The sequence below is a fragment of the Rhagoletis pomonella genome, unplaced genomic scaffold (assembly GCF_013731165.1).
Source record: "Rhagoletis pomonella isolate Grant_MI unplaced genomic scaffold, Rhpom_1.0 Rhpom_scaffold_00006, whole genome shotgun sequence".
Classification (NCBI taxonomy): Eukaryota; Metazoa; Arthropoda; class Insecta; order Diptera; family Tephritidae; genus Rhagoletis; species Rhagoletis pomonella.
Window position 1 is genome coordinate 73066917 of NW_023458560.1, and position 26128 is coordinate 73093044.

General features: G+C 39.5%; 1 protein-coding gene across 1 annotated transcript in view; it reads left to right on the forward strand.

Annotated features, from left to right (window-relative positions):
- LOC118741279 (homeobox protein aristaless-like) overlaps positions 1–26128 on the forward strand; it is a 111969-nt gene that overhangs the window by 66739 nt on the left and 19102 nt on the right. The window contains exon 2 of the mRNA XM_036473197.1: positions 17953–18403. Within this exon, the coding sequence (XP_036329090.1) occupies positions 18126–18403 (278 nt within the window). The 5' untranslated portion in view covers positions 17953–18125. The remainder of the gene's footprint in view (positions 1–17952; positions 18404–26128) is intronic.

Below are 26128 nucleotides of genomic sequence, written 5' to 3' on the forward strand. Positions count from 1 at the left end.
AAAAAAAAATGAGTATGCCTTGACAGTAGTTCTAATACTTACATATGTATGTATTATGTATGTAATTTACACAAAGTAGAACCTGCGCTTTCGGTACTGCTTTCGATCTGACCATCCATCGTTTCGTATGTATGTGGGTATGTATTTATTAAGTGACTCATACGACAAGGAGTACCAATTGAATTTAGATACTGAACTCATGTAAAGAAAATTCTAAAAACACCTTTTATTGCAGAATTGTTTTCATTGCTGAACCAGTTTTTTTTACGAAATTGCGGAAGTGTAAAAACGCAAATGGAAATAATGATTTTTTTACGAATTCGTTAAAATTTCTCTACTATGCAGAATACTATGTGTGAGGGTGCCACTTATCTTCGATTCTACACAATTTATCTAAAACATTGCAATGCTGGTATCAAATGAAAGGTGTTGTTGAGAACTTTAGTCTGAAAATATATGTTCAATTTCGAAATCTACTTAGTAGATATCGAAATCCAAATTTTTTATTTCCACAATAATTTTCTAAAGCTATCCAAATCTTGAAAAAAGCTCGGTCAACCTGTTACTAGATATGAATGTATGTAAATATATCAGTTGTTATGAAAATCAATACATCAGCCGGACATATCTTATCCAGACTAGGTTAATATGTAAGTATGTTCGTGAATAATTTCATCTTTTTTCTGATAAATGTTACCCATACTTATGAATAAATATTGTTATGAGGTTCTTCAGTTCAAACCCTGGAGTTCATTTTTGTGCTATTGTACTAATATTTATTACCTTAATGCGATAGGTATCTTATGCCCTAGCTGGCATTTATCGCCAACAACTCCATCTCCCCCAGCTAAGCATCAAATGAACCCGCAGCCGCATTTTTATGCATTCAAACTTTTCTCAACACCAGCTAAACGCATACAAGCGAACGTGCATATCTAATTAACGCATCGTTTTGAGTTTTCGTTTACTAAAGGAGTCGCAGCAGAAAAGGAGCCGCGCTGGAGTACCAGTCATACCAATGAAACCATAAAAATTGGCAATTAAACTGAAATTACTTATTTAAGCTAAGCTGAGTGGGGAGTGTAGCTTGTTGGTTTTTTTTCCTATATTTTATTGGCATATTAACGATCAGTGTGCATTGGGAAATCGAATATTGCGATGTTTCGGCGTGTGTGTGTGTGTTTTAATACAAGTCATATGGGAATGGCAAACTAAATTGGACATGTTGATTATGGCTATAAATGTCAGTTGGTTTAGTGAAAAATCACCTCAAATGGTTTGTGGATAATTTTTTGGTGTTTTTATCACTAAAACCAATAGGCAAACGTTTAAAGTCATCAACAGCTATTTATCAATTTGCTCGTTTGGGGCAGAGTGTTGTTGGGAAATTGCGAATAAAACTTCAAATACCGTAAAACGAGTTATTTTCCTCGAATTAGTAAGCAATAATCATAAATGCAAATAAATAAAATCTTTATGTCTGCTTGTAATTATTTTACTAATCTATTTTTTCAATCCTGGGAGAAATTAATGCGATAGGATTGTTTTGTTTGGAAATCTAAACCACAAGGTCTCAAATTTCTTCAAACTTGCCACCTGAAAATCTGCAAAGGACGCGAAGAAGCGCAGACGTCAACAATGCAAAGTGGATGATCAAACAGACCCCACCATATACTCAATGGAATAAATTTTTATACAAATTGATTCAAACTTGAAGGTAAAGTCAAGTAATGAGGAAGTTCCTCACCCCTTAGAGCCTTCTTATGGACTATTTGTCGCTGCCATAACCAATTGCAAGCACCTTAACAATCAGCGATGGCATGTTGGTAGACATCACTCGCTTGGGTTCTCGGCCATGATAACATACATAAGTATGGAATATTAACGATACAAAAATCTGACAATATACAATATTTCTTAAATTTTTACGCAGCTCTAAATGAATTTCCAAAATTTTCTATATAAATATTTAAACATATGAACATGCATTTACTACACAATCGCACACAATCCCTACATGCTACACGCATGTACTTATCAGCGCATGAAACTAAATAAATAAATACTTGAGAAGAGATTCATAAGTAAACTTCTTTGCTGCTCTTTATGGCTATGCTCCACATTTATTTTTAATGCGACTTATGGACTGAAGTAAGGTCTACCATATTCACACCAAACTAATTTCATACTCCATTTAACCTGTCCGTCCATATACCTACGCGCTGCCCATTTGGTCAATGCATTTATCTAATACTTGAACTCGCTTTCGTGTGAGCCTGCCATTTAGAGCTGTAGTGTTCTTTTTTTTTTTTTTGTTTCGTTGTATTAATAAGAGCATTTATGTATGTATTATAAAATTTTTATACTTTTCTTCATTGTCCGCTTGGCCATTCATGTCATGTGACCATTGAGAATTTTAATTAAAATGGGCGTCAATTGCATTTTCCATCACCTTTTCAACATCAAACAATTTGTGATAGCTTTTAATTAAATCAACTTCAAGCGATTTTAAACTGTATAAAGGCCAAGTAAGGGAGGTGAATAGATACATTGTATTTATTAAGTAAGCTAATATTTTCAACACGTTACGTCTGTGTTAAAAAGACATGGAAAATAGCTACAGCATATTTTCTAATACCATGTCCCCACCGAAGCTAACCACGTAGTTATGGCTATTGATTTGGTTATCCCGATAACCCACTTGATTTAGCGTAGTTTCGCCATATAAAAATGACAGCACTTAACCATTTCACTGAGATGGTTAAAAGCTAACCAACTCGAAACCTCGTCGAAAGTCTGATACAACCCTGTGTTTGCCCGCCATCTGTGGGTCATTAGCGTTGAAATGTGAAGAATTCGTTCCCTACTAGTGTTTGGACTCCACTAAAATCAATTAGATTTACTCCGATTTTTGAAAAAATTTGAAATCTACTCCTCTACTCCGCTTGACTTCAAATCTATTCCGTTTTTTTCATTCATGCTATGCCCCTCTTGGTGCCGTTTTTTGAGTGTTCACCACCGGTTTCAGTTAAAAAATTGTAAGTTAGCCAAATCTCACTGTTAAAAAGTAACTCTTTCATAGCAATGCGTCAATAAAGTAACATCGTCGAACACTGTTCTTTACATTTGTACTGTTTTATAAACCTCAAACCGCAGTGTAGACAGCAATAGTTAGTGATGTGGTTAAGTTCGATTTGAGATGGTTAACTTTTTGGTGGGGACATGGTATAAGAAAGACTATACACTGCGTGAGGAGAAAAAAATCAAATTTTGAACCAAGGTTCTCTTTAAATTGTTTGACAATTACCCAGAAAATAATTTTAGTTCTCAGGAAAAGTCTCCCTCTAAAAAAGTCCTTTTAATCCCTTCTGCACGTCAAGCTCCATCAATCCGAGTTGTTGTTGTTGTAGTAGAAGGAGTCAACCACCCTCAGGAGTTGTCATTCGCAGAGCAGGAGGCCTAAGAACTGAGCCGCGTCGATGGGTGTTAAGCACAAGACTTCGGATGCCAGGGTCGTATAGTTGGACAGGCATGCAATGAAGTGATCACATTGATCCTGCCCGTATGCTCGGCACGTGTTTGCCTCCTTAGGGATTTAGGCACCACAGGTAGCCATTGAAGCGTCTGAACCAGGCCAACTACAACTGAGCCAGGAGGCATCGCGCCTCTTGCGCAAATCTGCTTCCTTATTACTGATAAATGGTGGGCAACCTGATATGTTGGTTCGCTCTATGTCGCGGTGTATATCGCGGGGAAACTGCTTCGAAAGCAACGATTTTCGCTTTTCCACTTCTTTGAGTGACCAGCTGGGGTGTCCAGATTTTAGGAAGACCTACCGATAAAATATTGCCGCCGTCAACGTTGAAATTGGTGCTAGCCGCAGAATTTTTTAGGTCATTATCTTTCACGCATAGGTTGTTGATGCTTAGGCCCATCGGCAAAATAGTGCAGTTGTCAGCGTAAATGACTAAAATAGCTACAGCTGGTGTTGAAGAGAGTTTGACCACTTATAGACTAAACAACGTTGGAAAGAGAACGTCGCCTTGAAAGACTCACCCACAGGACGTGATCTTGGCTTTGCGTCTACACAGATAAGTGACGATCCACCGAATAGATGTATCGAAGGCTTTCGACTAAACAACAGCGGCAAGCGCCGCCCATTCACAGCAGCGATCAGACTCTAACTTCCCTCTGAATTCATGGCCCTCAGTGCAGTGCATATCAACAGGCGTCGTAACTTGCGCAGCCTGTAGGAATTTCTAGGTTACCGAGAACTTCAGAATTTGGTTCGTAGTCGTAGTGCTTACCTATCGGGAAAGTCTGCCGAATGGCTATATAATTTTTTAAAGAGAAGATAGCTAGCCTAATACGGAATATTACAACTAAATATGTAACTACTTCGGTAAACGTCAATATTTTCGTTGTCCGCCATGCAGCTATGTGGGATTGAAATGCGTGTTGCCAAAATGGTTTACGGAATGCCGAGGTTCGCCAGCGTCTTGCTGTGCCTTAAGCAAATAAAGTAGTTTATGTTGTATCGGCTTACCTAGCCCTGCCTAGATCGGCTTGTCCCTCAATCGCTATCGTAAAGCTCAACTAACGGGAAGCGCAGCAAGTGTACCACTCCGACTGGGTTAGACCAGAGGGAGAGGGGCGTTAGTTGAGTAGGGTTTAGAGGGCATGCGAAGAGGTTTTGCGATTCGTGAGGTGTCTCTCCACAATCCGGACACTTATTGGGCACATCTGCATTTTGTCCTACTCAGGTAGGAGTTTAACTTCGTCCACTTCAGGTGGCTGTCTTCCCAAATGCCGATTCACAGGTCGGGAATTGGTGGAAGTCCAAACCGACGCCGTTTATGGACTGTCGGTTCCAAAGGTTGTTGATGGAATGGCCTGGTGTGGGTCTGAAATGCAAATCAGATTCACCAATTTGCGACGTCCGCTCTAATTTAGATGACCCTGAGGTATTAAGATTATTATGGCAGCGTCTGAAGTGGAGAGGGACTGATGATATTTTTGAACAAATCGACCGCAAGGGCGTTATCATAGGATACTCCAGCGAAAACGGATTTGCGGAAGTTGTCGGAATTAAGTGAATGAGGATTTAAAGAGGAATAACTTGGGGTCTCGCTTTTCCACCAATTCGTCGAGGATAACGCAAATGGACGCGGTGGACATTAGCCTCCGAGTGAAATTCTGTGGTGTTCATACAAAATTTTACAAGCCTAATATAAGCGCATGTTAAAAGAAATGTTGCCAACTCTACATTTGGGCACCTCACTGTACGCTGCGTACGACCTCAGAGCCCCTCTCCTTCATCGCTTTACTGCTTACCGCGCTAACATGTTGCAATTAAGAAAATCAACTCATTTTCAATTTCAGAAATTAAATTTCGCAAAGTTCCTGAACTTATTAGCAGTTTCCTGTTAATTTTATTTGCAATGTTTACCTCAATGCTGGCGCTACTGTTGTTTGTAGCTGTAGCTACATAAATACTCCCGTCCCCGTTGGTACTCGTTTGGTACTTGGCTGCTGTTGCATTTGCCGTTGGCATTGGCGCTGCAGGATGTTGTTATGTTTATGTTATGTTCACTTGTACGCGCTACTGCTACTGTGCGGATATGTTATAGCATTGTTTTGTTGTTGTTGTAGTTGTGCTTGAGGACGATCAGTACGCTTGCTGGCAAAATTCATTTCCCCTTTAACGAGCGGGTCATCTTGCACAGTTGTTGGCTGCCTGCAACTGACTCCAACAGCAGCAGGTTAATTCGGACGCTCTTTCCTTTTTGGTTTTTGCTCGCCTGTTATGTTGTTTGAATCTTGTTGCAATCTTAATGGAAATGTAATCCGCGAGATTATCGCGGAGACATCGGACGGCTTAGTGACGCAACTGCAGCAAAGCAAGGGTTGTTGTTTGGCTGCTTCGTTATTGTTGGCCGTGTGAAGTTCGTACATGTTTATCGGTTATTGCCGCCAGATATGAGCGTAAATATGAATGGGAATGGAAGTGTAACTCTGACATATGTGTGAATTTGTGAGATTAATGCGTTGAAATAATAATTTGGGAACTCATTTCCGGATGGATGCAAAACCTTATTACCTAAAGGCTTAAAGGGGAACGTGCTAAAAACCGGAAATAGAGTGGAGTACTCGTAATGATTATGGTTTCATTGTAAGTATACATTTATTAAAAATACAAAGTTTGAGTGCTACACGCATTCATAGCAAACCGGAAAAATTAGGAGCGCTCGTAAGTGAACGCTTTCTACAAAAGCCTTTCCTAGCGGCTAGGGGCAACACACTGCTGTGAGTGCCCGAATGACATTAGAGCGCCTCGGGAAGTAGGAGGAGGACGAAAAAAATGCTCACTGAATTCGCCATCAACCCTGCTAGTTAGGGATAAAACAGGTTGTCTTGTGTGGCCGGTAGAACACCCCTGTTAGTGCATCAAGCAAGAGGCCCAGGCGAACAGAGGTTACACGACACGACAGTCGGGTCTACGTAACCGGAACGACCCAGATTTATATCTGGCCAAGGACTGTCACTCCCAAAAATTCTTTGGAGAATTTGTATGCTGCTACAACAACAACAACAACAACAACAACAACAGAGGTTACACCTACGGAAACCTGTGGCCCTTTGGCAGATACAGTGTCATCCAGGTCATCCATAGAACGATGTAAGATAAAGGCTACAGTGGCCATGCTCAAAAGTAGCCCAATACCAATCTTCGATACAGAAGCATGCGAAGCGGTTTCAGCAAGACCGACCTCTAGCATCCTCCACGAAAACCTCGTAAGCAGCGAGACCTGAAAAAAACATCCCCTCTAAGGCAACAGGTATGGAGATCTAGCCCACTTTTAGTGAGCCTTTAAAAATCCCTCCTCTTTTTGCCATCAAAGAGATGCCTGGTGCGATTCGACAGATGATCACTAAAGAAATAAAATAAGGAAATGCGAATCATCATTGCATCCGGCACTGCAGCCAATGCCCGTGGGTATGAAAAGAGAGACAAAACCATTGTGATGAAACGCCTCTCCCAAGACAACTGGGAATGGCTCAGGGTCATGGTACAGTGAATCCCGAGTACAAAAGCCACAAGTTTCATTGTTTATAGTGAAGAGTTCACCCCCCTCAGAAAGGCACTTTTCCCGATGTCAGATCCCGATCTGAAAATGGTTGACGTGTTTGCTTACCTTCGTGCTCAAAATCAGGGGATTGATACCAAGCACTAGCATGCCGCCTCTCAGAAAAAGGATAGCTGCGGGGAAGGTAGAGAAGGTGCTACTCTGGTGGTGAAGATGATCCTTGGTTCCAGGTATAGAAATCGCTTGGGTCTCTTTCTTGGGATAATTGCTTTAATAGTAGATCCCAAACGAGTGACAGTCCAGTTACGGTTACTCAAATCAATTTGCAACACTAAAGGCCGCTATTTCTCTAACAAGTAGAAAATGGATCCTGCTGCATACAAAATCCCACATAAAAGCCATACAGGAACATTGAATATTCAAGCAGTGACTATTTGGACTGGCTGTTATGCGTGGGGCAACCATCCTATACGACGATAAGTCGCTCAGAGAACATGTCTTGTAGTGTCCTCTGACTTCGCAACTACCAAACTTACACAGTCCTGCTGTCAAGCTTTGGTGGCTGCAACATTGAGCTTCAGGTGTAATAATGGGTAGAAACACTCCGCGGAAAGCGGTGCTTCTTGTGGAATACTGCGAGCCCCAAAACGCCGGATTGATCTTTGGCTGCGATGGATACGTCAGGTTACTAATGAGGCGGTGGTTAGACTAACGTTTGACCTTCGTGGCAGTTTGAATAAGACTTTGTATGCACCGTACACTCTTTAGCCATGCTCGTGGTGGAGCAGAGAAGTATCCTTGGCCCAGAAGCCATAATTGGCTCTTAACTGCTGTAATTGGGCAGTTTTTAATAGATGAGTACTGTCTCGTAACCTTATTTGCGTTCTCTATGAAACTATAGTTGAGCACGCAATGCTTTATGGATTCGTCGTCTGGTGGAATGAAGCCTAAGTATACTTGTGATAAAACTGGAGCCAGCGGCTGCCCTTGTTCAAATCTGTGGCACACTTAAGATCCATTTACACTTAAAGTCTTAATAGGCCAGGATGCTACAGCAAGAGCTGGGGGCGGACTTAGCGGTATATGGGGTGCTTAACAGGACAGGAGTGACTAAACTTATTCTTCTTCTTCTTTAATAGCGCTATATGCGAGGTCATTCTCCACCTGATCTTTCCATCGCAGAGGAGGCCTTTCTCTTCCTCTATTACCAGTGGCAAAAGTGAAGGCGTCATTTTTTCCTTTCATATCGGCAGTTACTCCCAAAAAATCCACCCAAATACTTTTGCGCTTTGCCTGTGGCAACGCTGTTTCCAACTATCTTCACGCTATCCATTCGATCATACCTGTCGTCACCAGCGCCACCACCAAATGGTCAGCGGCCGCCACTACCGCACCACCACACCACCACACCGAAGATGCCCAAAACCAGCGACCGTCGATCAGCATAAACCGCGCACTGCCCGACTGCCGGCTGCCACGCAGCATTCATACCACAAACTGAACAAGATATATTACCTCTTTGGCTGCCTTGACAGTTGGCAGCTTACTACACATATATTTATGTAGGTATGTATGTAGATATTTGTATTTGTTTTTTATTGGTGTTGTAGCACTTGCAATGCTTCTGCTGCTGCTGCTGCCGCCGAACCATTCCACGGAGAGTATTGCAGCTTCCGTCGTCGTCTTCACTTTGGGTATTACTTTTGTTGCTGCTGCTAATGTTGTTGCCTGTTGTTGTTGTTATTGTTGTTGCTGTACCTTACCATGTTGCCGTACATACATATGTGGCTGTGTGTTGCTGTGCGCTGCTGATACACTCGCTGTTGTTATTGACAAGCGTACTAGCCTTAACGTGTTCTGATTTAATGAATTACACGCTGATTGCCGCGATATGCAATCGTGTTGATGGCTTCTGTCCGTGCCTTGTGGCCATAGCCCATATTACTGTTGCTGCTGTTGCTCATAGCATAAGCATTGTTGTTGTGCGATTTTTTTTTTTGTTCTGCCTCGCCGCAGCTGCGTGCGCTTACTTGCAAGCCTTTTTCGCTCTTCTCGTACTCGTCCTCCCAATTTTTGTTGTGGCATTTGACTTCTTAAATTATGTTGCTTCGATAATTTTATGGCCAAATGGAGGGTGGCTGCATATTTCTGCCCATTTTTGGTGTAGTAAAAACTTCCAAAATGGGTAAAATGCATAATTTAAAATTTTCTGCGATATGCATCTTTAGTTGGTTGGTTGGTTGGCTGTCGGTCGTTCGTTGGACGGTCGGTCGTTCAGGAACGAAGCATGCAGCGCAATGAAATAAAATTAATTAATATGTTGTTGTACTTTTTTGGTAGTACACGCTTTTTTTTGGGCTTTAATGTGCTCGTACGAAGTACAAAATGTTTTGAAGTTTTTGTTTAAGAAATGCAAGCGGCTGATCTAATGCAGCGCTAATGAAAGCTGTCAAACTGTCAAATTGTCAAATTGATTGATCAGTGCAGAATGTGTGTTCGAATTTCTTGCACTGCAGATTTTTTTCTTTTACCAAAAAAGCTTTTGGAAGTTTTCGTAATGTTAATTGAATATTTTGTTCGCTTCTCATTTCGTAAGCCATGTGAGTAGCTCGATACTCGCTCGAAACTCGTTCATTGCTGAACTGCTCAAATGTTTGTTCAAAATTTTCGAGTTTTTGAACAATTTCATAAACAAAAGAAAATTTGTAAATTGTATTTGTCAGCAGCTGTTTTCTAATTCATGTTAAATAAATTGTATTAGGTGCAATCCCGTATTCCTCGGACTCGGACTAGTAAAACTGTCAAAAAATTAAAATTCGCTCAGAGCGAGAGAGTAACATTGAAAAGTACGGGATCGCTTTCTAGTAAAAAATGGTAACTTCTGTCAACTTCAACATAACCTCCAAATTTTGGTTGTAAATTTTTGCTTACTTTGTATGTAAACACACTCAGCTCACACATGTAAATAACCAAAAATACTTTCGAATTCATTAGAATCCACTTAAACAAGTAATTAAATACTTTTCAACATGAAGTGGCAGAGTGCACTTTTCTTTTGTTTACAATTTGGTTGCCAAACACACTACAGCTGATCGTTTGACACTTTTACCAGAATTTACCAGCAAAAAATTCTCAGACTAAAACTGGTAACTTCTGACAGAGAGAGAACCGAATTTACTCTCTTTTTTGTCCTCTCAATAGTCCGAGAACCGAGTACGGGATCGATTTCCAGTAAAATCTGACTGATTCTGACTATTTCTGACTAGTCCGGACTCGTACGGGATCGCAACTATTAATAAAAACCAATGTAACAATCTTTGCATTATATATCAATAATTTGAAATATTTAAAAAGTTGCTACCAAAAATGTCAATATAATAAAAAAAACATTGCTCAAATTACTCGAAAAAACTCGAATTGCTCGAGCTCATGCTCGAAAATTTTCGAGTAATGAGCATTGAACAAGTGTGCGAGTACTCGCTGCTCCTATACCCGGGCTGTTTGAAAATGTGCGAACAAAATCGAGAGCTCTAGTCGAAACTATAGATATTAAGCTGGTAACGAAATGCAAAGTGGAAATACGTTCATTGACCCAATTAATAATCGTTTCGCTTGTCTGAGCTCCCGAAAATAGGAACATCGAAGGCAATAAGAGAGCAGATGAACTGGTGAGGGCAGGAGTTAAGGTTAGGCTAGGATGGGGCATATGAATGACTCGTACTTCCACTCGGAGGCAGATTTGCCTATTGTAACGCTCGCTATGAGTGCCAGGAAGAGGAACATCCTCCTGACCGAGGTTAATCCGTGATGTCAGTATAAATTCTGTCAAACCATTAGTAAATGGATGAAGCCGTGGATGTTCGATATTTTCACCTCCGCTATCTCCCCCAAGCTATTGAAAAAACGTGATCCCAAATGCTTGAGACGCTTTGTCTGTAGAGCTGGCCATTGACATAAGAAGTGGTGAATCGATCCCTCTTCATCCTTATTCCGACACTTCTGCAGATGGAGCTTGTTGGTATGCGCCATTGGTGGAGCATTGGTGCTATAGCACAGTGCTTATGATGACATCGAAAAGTGCAGATTTGCTTACTGTCAGTAGCTCGTCAGTATGACTCTTATTGAGTCTCGGCCACAAGCAGGAATAAAATCGGTGCCAGAAGGGAGTTATCCGCCTCGCTAATTTTCATTTACGAGCCGTGTCTAGCCATCTCATCGGCTATTTCGTTCCCGTCCATATTGCTATGTTCAGGAACCCAGCAGTGTGAGATTTTGACGTGACTCAGTCAAGCCATCGTTGCATGACATTTCCGAACTGCTTTCGACTTTACCACCCTGGAGCCTAACGTTTTGAATGACGCCTGGCTGTCAACGAATATAGTGACGTTCGCCGATAGAAACTTACTATCCCATATGAGTCAAGCCGCCTTCTCTGTGGCAAATATCTCCGCCTGAAAGACACTGCAGTTATCAGTTAATAACGACATACAACATTTCGCCCGGTTCAGCTATCGCTTCAGCTCCTACGGATAGCCTTGGCTGAAATCAGCATAAGCTTCAAGTCGACAAATGTCACGCAAATCTTATTAACGCATCTAGCCATGAAGTCGTAGGAGCATTGGTCAGCGCATTTGGCAATCGGGTTAGAATATTCGGGTTTATCGAGGATTTACGTAATCCATAATGAGGCTCAACATCCTCACATCGATCTCCCCCAACTGCTGCTGGACTGCTGGCGGTGTATTGCTATTTTAGTGTATGATTGACGTCTGTAGGTGGTCTCTGATGACGTCGCTGAAGTAGCGGTGTTTGAAGGTATGTTCCGTCAGTAACTTCTCTCTTCCACCACTTGCATATACATACCTTACCTTGTCTTCCTTGTCGCATTCACCTACCATATCGGTCGCTTCATCAGTCAACCAGTCAGTTGTTGGGCTTGCTTCCGGCAAAGGCTATGTTGTTGCTATGCCTTCAGCAAGGCTCTTTCGGCACTTTTTTGTCCGCTCCCACAGTGGTGGTACTTTAACTAGCAGTTGATATACTGCTGGTTTCGGTGGCTTATATGTATGTCCGGAGTACTATGGCTGGTACCAACAGATGAAGTTGCGACCGTCTTTCCTGGCCGCACGGACTTTCGGAGTAGTAGTTGTGGTTGTTGTTTTGTTGAATCCATTTTCTGGTTCCACGAGTTATACAGAAAAGGTTAGGCGCTCGTTTGCAGTGCCATTATGCGTGGGGAAGGCACTCATACCACTGACCTTGTCCGAGCATCGTAGGAGACTATTCGCGACCTGCCACTTTTTACTATCCGCTTGTTGGCTTAGAACATTTTTGCGGTCATTCGTTAGTACTGCCCGCATTGGGCAGATGGTAGTCTACAAATCAGCTCTTCTTTACCCAGCATCCACCATCTTGAGTCGAGCTAGCGTCCTTAATTGTAAAAAGCCTTTTTAAGTCAGCACTATTTGGTCAAATTAGACTATTAGAGAAAGTTTTAACTATTCCCCTTTAATGATGGTCGATTCATCCGAATGTCAAAAACTTTTATTACGTTGCAACGTTAGCCATTCTTGCGCTTCGAACTCGAATCACGTTCAATTAAGCGATTAAGACGGATGCGCCTTAGACCTCGTTAGCAAGAAGGGCGAACTCTTAGTATTCCAGGGATATGTATGTACGAGCATGTGAGTACATATTTGCATACCTCTGTAAGACACATTACAAAAGCAGCAATGGGTAACAGCTTCATCTGCATATTCATTAAAATAATTAAATACAAAACATGCCGTGAACTTTGAATATAACCCCAAAAGCGATGATTAAGCTGTTAAGTGCCAAAAATACATATAAAAGCGAAAGAAATTGCACTGCAATAAAATATAAATACGCATTGCTATGCATATTCATTACAAAAATTGCAAAATGCAAACCAAACAGCCACCAGAATGCCAATTCGAGGGGCAATAAAAATATTGCAGCTACCAGAAACCAGCCATTGGCAACCAATAACGGTGGCACATTCCGACAGTAATTAAGAGCAAAGCTACCGTGTTACTGACCGAGATGCAACACAGCCACAAGACACTTGTAGGCTTTGTCGGCAGGCGGCAGCCAAAAAAAAACAAAAACCAATTCCATGCTGCTGCTGGCAGAAGAGCGCAGACCGAAGAGAGCGTCGACAGCTGAGTACGCCACTAAGTGGGCTGTGCTGTTGTATAAATTTGTTAAATTTATGCAGCAACAGCTTTGCATTTTTCTTCTCTGTTTAATTATGCGCTCCATGCAGCAACACAACAAACAGCAAGAAACTGAATTTTAGAAAGCCTATGCGCATAGGGCGCATGCGCGCCGTCGGAAATCATTTAAACGTCGAGTTTTTGCACACAGTTTGCAGTTAAATTTTATAAAATATATTTTAATGCAATTTTTCTATTCCACATTTTTATTTTTTTATTTTTTTTATTGCGCGTCTCTTCTTCGTGTATTACATAAGCATATGAGGTAGTCGATGCTCGATGAACGCATTTTTTAATTTATTGCGCACGCAATGAGCAAATGTTGTCGCTACAATTACATTTACAGCAGCAACAGAAGCTCCAGCACCACTACCGCCACCACCTCGAGCTCGTTGCTCCACACTCTGGGCTCGCTTGTGTGTGACAGAGCAGCAGCAATAGTTGTGCCAAAAGTGCAAATGCTGGGCAATTATCGCAACAAGTTAATTACCTTTACAGCTGACACACTATGTCAGCTCAGGCAGACAGACAGACAGACCGGCCGAAAAAAAAATGTAAGAAGTACTACACCAAAACTACATAAAAGCCAAAGAATTGCATAAGCACTAAGCAAAACATCGACAGATGCCACAATAGTCGTAGTTGCACGCGCCAACTGTCTGCGCTGCGTTGTCTGTCTGCTCGCCTGAAGTTCCGCTTGACTAACTATTCAACGAATTTATATGCTAGGCAAGTGCATAGTTGTATGCGCATGTGCAGCAGTTCCAAATGTTCGTAAATATGCACAGTGCTCTCACGCTGTGTGTGAGTGAGAAGTAGATTACATTTAGGGCCCTGAAAAAGGTTTCCCAGACCAAATTCGTAGAATGAGTCAACATGTTAATAACTGTAACTGGATTTGAGAAACCCCCTCTCTCCTCAGTTCAATTATTTACTTATTTTTAGTAACATCTGAGCAAAAAGAGCATTCATTATTTTATTACTGCCTGCAGGCATAGTCGGTACTTAGTCCATTTATGGCTAAAAAAGCAAAATTTTGGCTAGACGATAACTTGTTTTTTGTTTTAGACATCAGGACATTATGTCATGTTAATGCCTTTTCCAAGTGGCACCGAAGCTTATTCCTAGGGAATTAAACTGAGTATGCTTTACGGGCCTTTTTAACCCGATTTCTGAAGAGAATACTGATATTCGTTCCAAAATACATCACATTTCTAGCTAACAAACAAAATCAGAACTTTGTTAAGAAAACGGTTAGCTACCAAAGTTTACATTTTAACAACCAAAAGTCCAAACGCATTTCATCAAAGGTTAGGCTGGGTTGGGCCGCCTAGCCGTTGCGTGGCTTCGCAGAGACCATTACGGTACATAGCGTTACCAGAATAACTACAATCATGTTGAAGAACATTGTCGTATTATTGTCCAAACTGCCACACTATATCACACCTCTTGAGGAAAAATAATGCTTTTTTAAAATCACGACATTCAAAGAGAGACTTACTTACCCATTAATCCAGTAGATATCAATTCAATAACCCCGCCGCCTTGTATCCATTTTCGGCCCCACCAGCGAACTGTCTCGGTGTCCGCGGGGCGATCTTACTGAACAAGGGGAGAATGGTAGCAGCTTTAACTGCCTATGGGAGGCTCCAAGACGCATAGACAGTGTGAAAACAAGGTTTTTCTATAACAGCTTCACAAAATTGTATGTATGTAGTTCTTGGCATTGGTGTAAATATTGGCAGGCCACTATACGATTGGATTACACGTATTGAGTTTATGAATCTCACCCGATTAATGTATGTAAATATGTATGCTAACGCAGCTCTTTGGAATCAACTCAACAATTTCTTTAAGACTTTTATGTTTCCGTGGCTCACGCACTCTTAATTACCCTTACGGTAATCAAGAGTAGATCCTTTAATTTTCTTACTTATTTTCGTAATTCTCACGAAAAGCTCCGTAGCTCGTGTGCTTCAGTTCCGTCTACCTACAGTAGTACGCCGTATATGTCCGTATTTTGCATCCGGTCGCTCCGAGAGAGGCGCAGCGGAGCGTATCGAACCATTGAAAGCATCCGTAACCCTAATACGGCTTTTCCACGGCACCCCAATCACATATATAGTTCGCTCTCTCATTTGTAATTCGCACTCCAACTACCCTTCAAATTATGTAATTCGACATATAAAATTTTGAGAGCGAATTACCTCATTTTTTGGTAATTCAGATCCAATTACCATGCGAATCACGAACAAATGGCTGCCGTCTCTAATTTTAGCCGGAAATTTATCGAAACCTTTCACAAATCAAAACTGGTAAAGTTAATAAATATGTACATCTCTAATTTAATACATTAATTTACATATTTTTAGCAGTAACTTACATTTTGCATCAATTTTGTACCGAAGAGAAAAAAACGCAGAGACAGAGACAGAAAACTGTCAAATCGAATTAAGAATGTGCCCGTGGAAATAGGGTAATTCGCAATCGTAATTGGGGGAGCGACCAAAGTAATTCACGGTGCGTCTCACTAAGGGTTACTCAGACTAACTATAACGATGCCAACTTTTATTTTTATTCAAAGGATTAGTTGAAAAATTCGTTTTTATTTGCATATTTGGACGAATTTCTTGCAGCAGAGTTATGAAGCTGAAAAATGAAATAAAAAGTTCAAAATCAAAAACTTCCTTGCTTTCAGCTCCAAAACGCTTCTGGAAAAGATTGCCGTATATACACTTCCATATAGCTACAGCAGTTTGAAAGCGCCACTCCTCTGGGAACTTACCCTAAGGTGTGTGAAGCCGTCGTGAGAGTAGGAACTGAATATTACCGCCCCCATAGCTGGTTATCCAGAGCATCGTAACACACCCTCTTGCGACTTGCCTACTGTCTGAGACAATATTTTAAACGTCAGATCCAAACTGGTAAATCCGTTCTTAATATTTTCAAAAAAATTCCGAACTCGGTTCATAATTTCCAAAAAAAAAATAGTTAAATGAAGAATTAAAAAAAGATTGGCCACAGTTTTGAAAACGAATGGAGTATGAAAATGTTCCGAATTGCTAGAGTACAAGACCAAATATATACTTATTTTTCTGCTGTACCCGATTTTAAAATATTAAAAAAAAATTGCTTCTAAATTCTTTTAACCAAATAATAATCTTTCGGACATTCGACTTTCTATACATCTCTAAACAAATGCATGGCATACCTGTAATAAAGAAGCAATGAAAAATGTTTACTCTTACAGGAACGTGCAGTCAAAGTTTACTCAATTCCAATTAGCCCACTGTGCACGTCCGCAGACGCAGCAGCAATTGCGTTAATTTAATATATTCTATAGTCGGTCCACTACCAAATCGGCAATGGTCTATCTTGCCACCTTCACCGCCTTCACCTGAAGCACAACGACAAAAACTCAGCTGGCTTTTTCCACCTACCAGCCATTTTAGCTGGAATTTCATTTGTCGCTTTTGGTATTTTCCACACGCATCTTTAATTTTCCCTTAAAATAGCAATGGGTGAAATGTCCTTATTTGGCTACAGTCAAGACAAAAAAAAGCCGAATAAAGGACAAGTGCAATTGATCACTCGACGAGGCAGTCAAAGCAAATGCAAGTGTGTACTTGCGAGCAAATGTATGCGCGAAAATACAAAGTCAAAGCAATGAAACTTAAAAACAAACTAGTAATTTTTAGCAAAAAAAAAACCGACTTCAACTCCCTTATAAAAAAAAATATATATATATATATCTCATGATCCGATCTTAACCACATTAGTATGGGACCACCTCTGAGACACTACCTTTCCGATGCCAAAAGAATTATCGAAATCGGTTGACGTGGTCCATAGTTATGCGGTAACATACACAAAAAACAAAAAAAAAAAAAAAATATTCCGACGAACTGATAACCTCCTCCTTTTTTGGAAGTCGGTTAAAAAAAATAGACAGCAGCTGCGCATGCGCAAGCCTTGCGTTTCACTTTCGCTTGTACCTACGCAAACGTTTTTAGCTTGGTGCACCTGTATGAATGATTTTATGGATGCACGTATGTACATATGAAGGTCGATACGCATGTTGTGGTATTAGTGTACTTATGTATGCAATTGGCAAGCGTGACCAATGCCGTGAATTTGCTTGTAAAGTGAAGTGCGTCGACCAAGTGCCTCGCTACAAATTAGTTGATGCCTCTTCACTTGTCATGAATTAGTGAACTAATTAAGTTGTTGGCCAATGTCCAATGGCCAAAACCGTGGAAACAGCAGAAACCACAGCAATAGCTTAGGTTCTAAGAGCGCGCGGCTAACATACATATATGTATGTAAGCGCGTGCATAGCTGCGCGCCTGCGCACTTAAGCATCAATAAGGCGAATGGATTTTCAATTAAGTTGTAGCTATGTTATGTCCACACGTTTCCGCTGAAATGCAACTTATTTATGGTGATGAGCTCCATTTCGCATTCAATCTCAGCAGCGCAGTATCAAGCGGATGCTCGGCATAAATGCACGTTTACGAGAAATTCAGACTCTAAATTGTTTCCACAAAATCAAGAGCAAATGTACAAAAGCACCTTAGTGTGTATGTAACTCATTATCTAAAATAATTGTTTTCAATTTCTCTTTGCAGACTTTGAATAAAACAGCGACAGCGGCAGGATATGAAAACAAGCAAAAAAAAAATTCCTTCTGCTGTGATCTAAGAAACCTTTAAACGCAGCGTGTTAGAAGACAAACTTAATTTCCATTGCACTCACGACCCGCACGCCCATTAACGGTCTCACCATTCCGCCCATCTGGATTATGTGCATATCCGAGGTAGTCAAGCTGGACGACCTACCGCAAGAAGTCAAATTAGCACATCAGGATGCCATGCCTGATCGTTCGGCCTCCTGCATTGTGACCACCGGTGCTAGTGGCGGCACGAATAGTCCCATTTCGGATGCGAATAGCGATGGTGAACTAGATGATTATGCACCGAAACGTAAGCAGCGTCGCTATCGCACTACATTTACCAGCTTTCAATTGGAGGAGTTGGAGAAGGCGTTTTCACGAACGCACTACCCGGATGTCTTTACGAGGTGAGTTAGATGAAAAACTTTGTGTTGTTATTAAATTTTCGAAACGAAGATCGTATTATACTTGAAGCGGCTTAGTCCAGATATCGGGAGTGATGACACTCACTTTAATGTTAAAAGAGCAGGTTACAATTGTGAGAAATTGAAATTTCAAATTCAAGATTTTTTTGAATCTAAATATGTGCTATTTGGAATTTGAAAATCTTTGAAATAGAATTTTGTACTTATTTTTACCAAATCTCTTTTTCATCAAAAATCAAATATTGTCACAAATTTCAGTGATTTCTACAACTTGCACCGAGTCACCGATAAATTTAGCACATCCAATTTATAAACCTCTTGAAAATGGTAGTTGAACCAATTTGGAGCGCATTAAATTAATTAATTTATATTTGCTTAATGGAATTGCGATAATTTGAAACCAGTTCCTAATGATTGCTTAATTGCTTAAATATATGTATTGACAGCAGCTATTAGCGAAGCATTAAAAGAAAAGTACATCACAATTAAGGAACTGAACTGATTATACCCAATTGATTATTAGCGAGCTACTAGTGTATAATGGAAATGTGAAAAATATAAATTACGTATTACACTGTGTAGCAGCGAAAATGATCTAGTCCTATTACATACAGTATTGGCCCACACAATAGCACCCCCATTTCAAAGTGATATATATTTTTAAGAATTTTCGATTAAAATATAGTTCATTCTCTAAGAAACCCTATATAAACCCAAGTTTAAAACTTTGTAGACAACTACAAAAAAAATCAACAAATTTTCACTAAAATTTCAAACTTTTTTCTAAGAAGTGTTAGAATTTTTTTAAGTATACGATTTTATAGCCTATTAAATTTTAGTTTAACAATGTGCAAGTTTCAAGTGGCCAAAAATAACCGTCGATTTTTTAGAATTTTTTTCGCAGAAGGTGTTGCGGGTTTCTTCCATATAAAAATAAATTACGTTTATTCGTTATATGGAACTAAATACGACAAAAATACTGTATATTTAATATAATAGCGTTTTTGGCCAAAAAGACTCAAAATTTGATTTTATCCATAATATTGAAAAAAATGACTTCTTTTTCTTGTATACTCAGTAATTTATAAATAATTTCCACCGATTAATAAACACTAAAAAAAAATTAAAATAAAATTTGACAACTTTATTTAATTAGGTTTTTTTTTAATAAAATGGCAATTATATTCGGTGGTTTTAGTCCTACATAATTTAGTATTTTGACATTTTTTGTAAAGAATTAAATTTGCAATCACAAAAACATCACGAAAGCGAGTACTGATCGGTAAAATGTCCAGTGATAATTAATTGGCAAAAAAATTAAAGAGAGTAACGAAATATTGATACACTCTCGAAAAGAATCCAAGAAAACAACTCAAGCACAAAATTTGTAAATTTTAGGAATATGCAACATTGAATATTTTATTCATCACTACATTACCTTGTCGAGTTAGTTCATTAGGTATAAAAATTGCCTTAATGAAAGTAGAACTTGTCTCTAATGTAGAACGATTAAGTTCAAATTCGTTAGCACTACGCATTTCCCATTTGTTTGAATAACAAATGTTTCAAAAATGGAAAAGTGCAATAAATTTTGATTTCATGTTATTTGAACAAAAAACCTGTGAAATCAAAAATTTTTAAATGGTGTACCAAAATGTATGTAAACATAATTAAGTGAATTAAAATACATAAAAATGTCACTTCTGTGTTGGTTGTTGTATTTTTTCATTTAATACTACATTTGTTTTGACCCAGTTCACAATTACAAGTGCCCAAGCCGTGTTATCACATTAAAATGACAAAAAAATTTTAACAACAATCCACTGCCACAACCACAACAGATAACAATGCACAAAAAGTAAAAACAACAACACTTATTGGAAAAGGAAACCGATTACGGCCGGCAGCAGATACCTTAAGCAGTCAAATCTTCGCACCAATAAGATAATCTGTACGCGATCAGTATTGTTGATAGCTGGCAGTTGATTTTATTTCACAGATACATACATATCTACAAAGCACAAAAAAGAAGCAATAAAAAAAACAAAAAAAAAACAAGCTTCAAATTAAAAGAGTTTATAAATATTTCAATTTCATGCCTTCCTACACATTTCATTAAGAAATCCGCGCTGAGTCAAACGACCGAAAAAGTGGTGTTCTCTAAATTAAGTATAAAAACGATTTAACACAAAACAAAAAAAAACAACAAAAAACAAAACAATATACCCATAGAACTGCCCAAAAAACGGTAGATGAATACAGAGGGGAAGTTAAAGAGCACCCAATGTATACGACAATGTATTTTTAATTAATAAAATCGACTATGAAATTAAACACAAGCAAACAAGAAAGGTTAGCAGCGACTAACGGTTGCGAGAAGGGGAAAGGGCAGCGGACAGTAGGTGTTGCATTGGCAATGAAGTGAACGAGTAATAAACAAAAACTGAAATCCAATTTTCGGCTATTTATGCATTTTTATGTTAATCATTTGTAGTATTTCTCGTTAGCTTGCAGTAAAAAAAAAGTGAAAAAGCAAATAAATATAATCCGGCAATCAAGCGAACAACGACGACAAACAACTTTTTTTTTTGTATTACTGTTTAACAACTAAATCATTAATGCTGAGAATTACGCAGACAGCAGCTGGAGTGTGTAGGTGTATCTGTGAAGAAGATCTTCTAAATCAGGCGAAATTTATGGAATGATGCATAAATTTATACAAAAAACAGCGATAGCCAGTTACTTAATAGCCACACATTAAAACTTTTAATAAAATATTTTTGTGTGCCAGTTTTAGACCTGTTTGCGTCAGCCAAGCGGGTATATAAAGAATTGCACAGTTTACAATCTTTTTTAAACTACAAATGAGTTTGACTATCTTTGGCAGTTTCCAGCGATGAACGCCTTACACTTCGTTCAAAAGTTGGACCATCAGAGTTTCTGTCACAGCCTATGGATTACGGCTAGTCAAATAGTCTTATAGTCAGCTGTCCTCTCTCAACGCTTAACGAAACCCCCGGCATGCAGAGTTGTAAAGTTCTTCTTAGCAAACGATTTTTTTGACGAAACTACATGCACAAAACGACGCGTGCAGAAGAAAGTATGTATCCTAACATGCCACCTATTGTACTGCTTTCATGTTTTTTTTAATCCTGGATGCTAAAGAGCTCAGTTGTTCATCTCTCAACAAATCACTGCCAAAAACTGTACACCTAATCCTTGCAAAGTCGGAGCTGAGATACAAAAAGTGCTTCGACGTTTCAACTTCTCTATAGCAGGAAGGGCAAATGCGGTTGTATATCAGTCCTATAAGTCGTTCGTTTGATGAAAGGAAATACTCAGCACAACCTCCGAGATTGAGGGCAATATGAGTTTCGTCCATTTGCCATCTCTCCAACCCCTCCAGTCATTGCTGAGCGAAATATTCATCCAGTTTATCAATATGGCTTTGATTTCCAAATATCGGAAAGCTATAATTGGTTGCGAGCCGAAACTACCGGCTTTGAGCCCTCTCTACCCCAAATGGTCAGATGTCTCATTACCAGGCTCTCCCAAGTGAACAGGCACCCAGAGTTAGACAATTTCGCAGTGTTTTCAAACATAATTTAGTCCTGCATCTCTACCTATTTTTCACCACGTAGTCCATGGCCTTGGGGGTTGCGAATACCTCGGCTTGGAATACCGAGACACATTCACCAAGTGAAAAGTGATACTTTTTACCATTATCTTCGATAAAGATACCAGCACTCAGTCGCAGCGAACAAAAATTTTCAGAATGTTTTCGGTAAAGATATTGGTGCCGTACCATCCTGGGGCATTGACAAAACACTGGTGTCTCAAACTCTCGACATTCTTTTTCATATCTGACACCAAATTTGGTGTCATATCTTCGATTGGCTTCAAATTTTTTTTATAGGTTTTATACATGAAATAAGCTAACACGTGTTCGAGGAATTTTTTTTATTTTTTTTTAATTGTTTTTCTACAGAGATATGATCTGTCAAAGTTTGAATTTTTTCGTGTTTCTGACTAATCATTACTTCATCAAATCGTTATATCTCGGGTTCTGCTCATCGTAGAGACTTCATCCTAACGCCGTTTTAAAGCTAAAGAAACGGGCAAAACATTTCTATATATAAGATGGTCAAGATTTTCCCAAAGCTAACTTAGCTATTAACGGTTGAACTTTTTGAAGATGATTTGCATAGTGAAGACCAGTAAATTCGGGAAATAACATGATACCATCGTATTGCTTGTTTAATTCTTTATAAAAACATGTTTAAAAAAATTGGAGGTTTTTAATAAAATTAAAATATTTTTTTTTTACGACGAGATGATGAGATGGTTTTTTTTTGTGAGAGTCAACAATTTTTTTCGATAGAATACACATAGATAGAATACAATATTTGTATGGCAGTCGATTAGTGCATTTGTACAGATCTGTACATTTTTATATTGGGCTATTGGTAAAAAATGTAGTAAAAAAGTTGGTACAATACAGCGGTGTTCTATTGAAAAATTTCAACAAATTAATTCGGAAAGGATTTGCATCAAACTTTTTCAAATACCCAATCGTGTGATACTGCCTTTAAACTTGTATTTATATGGAAGGAGTATCTACTCTGATATCCGTCTCTTGAGCCGACCCAGCTTCGTGATTTCGTCCTTTTTAAGAACTTTTACCAATTAAGCATCTCAACCCGTATTTCCTCAAGTAGCACACTGGTATATAACTTGGTATAAATATGTGAATTTCGCTACAATTAATCAGATTACCAAAATTCCTAAATTCACACCAAGTGATATACCAGTATGCTACTTGAGTCACCAGAACTTCTTTTTGAGCACCCATCGTTTTTCCTTATAATAACTCCAACATCTGCTATTGCTTTAGGACCTCTTCAAGGATGACATTCGATCCGCCTACCCTCTTTCAAAAGCTTAAATAAAAAAACTGGCTTTACAGACACCCTCACATCTTGAAAGTCTGAGCGGGTTTGATGCTTCAGTGAAAAAGCGTTGTTCCTCCATCCCAAACGGCAACTTGAGTCTCACTTAATGTAAACCGCGTAATATGCTTGCAATTAAAGCATAAAATCAACTTGCCGAACATTTACTATCTGAAAAATCAGTCAAAATTAGTATCCATCGCTCTAAGTAGTTTGTTTACAAATCAAATTTTGTGTATTTTTGGGTATGGCTCCCAAAGCGTTTGGTTGCGAATCGCCTACTTATTGCATAAAAGTGTTTGAAATGCCCAACCTATTCAAGTTATTAACTCTAATTAAAAGCACTTCATTACATCTGAAAGTCAAAACTGATTACTGAAAACGAAACACGGCAACTTTTCCAAAGCTTACCCAAACTTGTTCATGTTTTTTTTTGTAAAAAAAAACACACCGCCACTTAGGTGTCCATTATAACATATAATTACCACAAATTGCTGACCCACCCAAACACGCGTAATTGCAATGCTAATTTGCGTGATTAACACAAAATTGCACACAAATTATTTTCAAATTTCGTAAATTTACGCGGCCAACAGCAGCCGCCGCATGTGCAGTGATTAATTTGCTGACCCAGTGACAAATTGCGTGCAATCAATATTAAATTGTTCAGCGACATGGAAGAGTGGCTAAAAAAAAAAGCACACAGAAGAATGAGTAGAAGGTGAAAATTTGGGAAAAGAAGGAGTGTAAAAGAAATGCACGCGGAAGTAAAATTGCGAAATAGCCGGGGGCAACAATAAAGGTAGGCTGTTTGCTGCGCCAGAAGGTGGCCTGCGCACTCCTGTCGCCAGCCTTTTGAAAAGTCCCATAAGCAAATTGATTTCTTGACTTCCACACACAGGCAAAAACGGTCAATTGTGGCAAAGTGTGAGGTGGCAACTTTGGCTGCCAGAGTGTGACGGTCAAAATATTTATTAACGACGCTAGCAAACACCTGCTAATGATCGTGACGAGCGAAAACTTCGCCAGGCAATGCACGAATGTGAGTAAGCGAAACATATACATACGGGTGTGTATGTGCGTGCGTGTTTGCATAAGTGCATCCCAGCCACTTACGAGCGTTGCAAAGCAGCTTCTTCCCACCTCAACGAAATCGCCTTTTCAATGCTGCCGCGTCATCTGTGCGTACGCCAACGCCAACGCCAACGCCGCCGCCATCAAATTATTGCATCCATCAACCGCCGTCAAAGCTGTCGATCCGCGTCGCACTTGCACTGGCATTCGCACTCACCCACCGACACGTTGTTCCCTGCCACGCAACCGGATCTGACGAAATTATAATCAATTAATGTTCGCGCGAGCGCATTAAATTACACACCTTATGCCCATTCGCTAGCCATGGCTGTGGCTATAACGGCGGCTATGACCGGCGGCAACACAGCAGCGCTCAACGTAATGCCGTGTAAAAGCCACACACAACAATTGAACGACGACACCCGAACAACCAAACATCCGGCGGACCAAAGCAGTGCAACAACGAAAGCATCCATTATCCTTTGGTTACGCGGCTGGCTGTGGCGATTTAAAGCGCTGAAACAACAGTTAATGCGTCAGTTTTCCGCTTGTACAGCTCATCAAAATTAATAAAATTTACGAAGAAAATTGGCCAGAAAATAAGAAATTATAGGAAAAAAAAAGAATTGCGCTGAAAAAAAGTCACAATGCAACTAAAGTTACCGCCGTTTTGCCGTATCCAACGCACGCCGGCACCGTCGCCACGCCAGTCAACGCAAATTTGAAATTTAATTAAAATAAATTCAATTACAGAAAACATAGAAATCCATTAAGCAAATTATCGTCATTACCAATACGATAGTTGTTGGTGTTGTTGTTGTTGCTGTTATGGTTTTCTTCATCATATTACAATGCTACGCGCTGCGCTCGCAAAAACTGGCTTCTGGCCCAAGCGACCCAAGATCGCCTTTTAATAGAATCGTTTATTGTATACTTACACACATAACTATGTACTTGCTTGAGCTAGCATACCTACATACATACGTACATGCATTTTCATCTGTTGGCATCGCTATTTGCTTTGCGAAGCGCAGCTACATTGGTGTGCCATGCAATATTGTTTTGCGTCAAATTACGATTTTCACTCACGACTACCTTTATGATTTGCGAAAGCCAAGTAGTGCGTCATTTGGGTTCGTTGCTTAAGTCTTTTGTTGTCTGGCAAGTAGACGTGCGATATTGCTCTGCTTTTTAACCGACTTCCAAAAAAGGAGGAGTTTATCAGTTCGTCGGAATATTTTTTTTTTTTTTTTATGTATGTTACCGCATAACTTTGGACCGCGTCAACCGATAATTCTTTTTGCATCGGAAAGGTAGTGTCTCAGAGGTGGTCCCATACTAATCTCGTTAAGATCCGATCAGCGGATCATGAGATATATATATATATATATTTTTTTTTTTATATGGGAGTTGAAGTCGGTTTTTTTTTTGCTAAAAATTACTAGTTGTTAGATTATACTACATATCAATATAACAAAAGTGCTCCATTCAATTTAATATTAAAAGGAAAACTATGTAGACAAATAATAAAAAATGGAAGATCCAAAGCTTTCCTCTTATTTTAAATGATATCTTATATCATTATTGATATGGTGCCGCGTTGCCCCGCGACCCCTTCGTAGTCTATTGTATGGAATTTTGTCTTTTGGTATGTGAAGCATATCAATATATCGAACACTTTCAC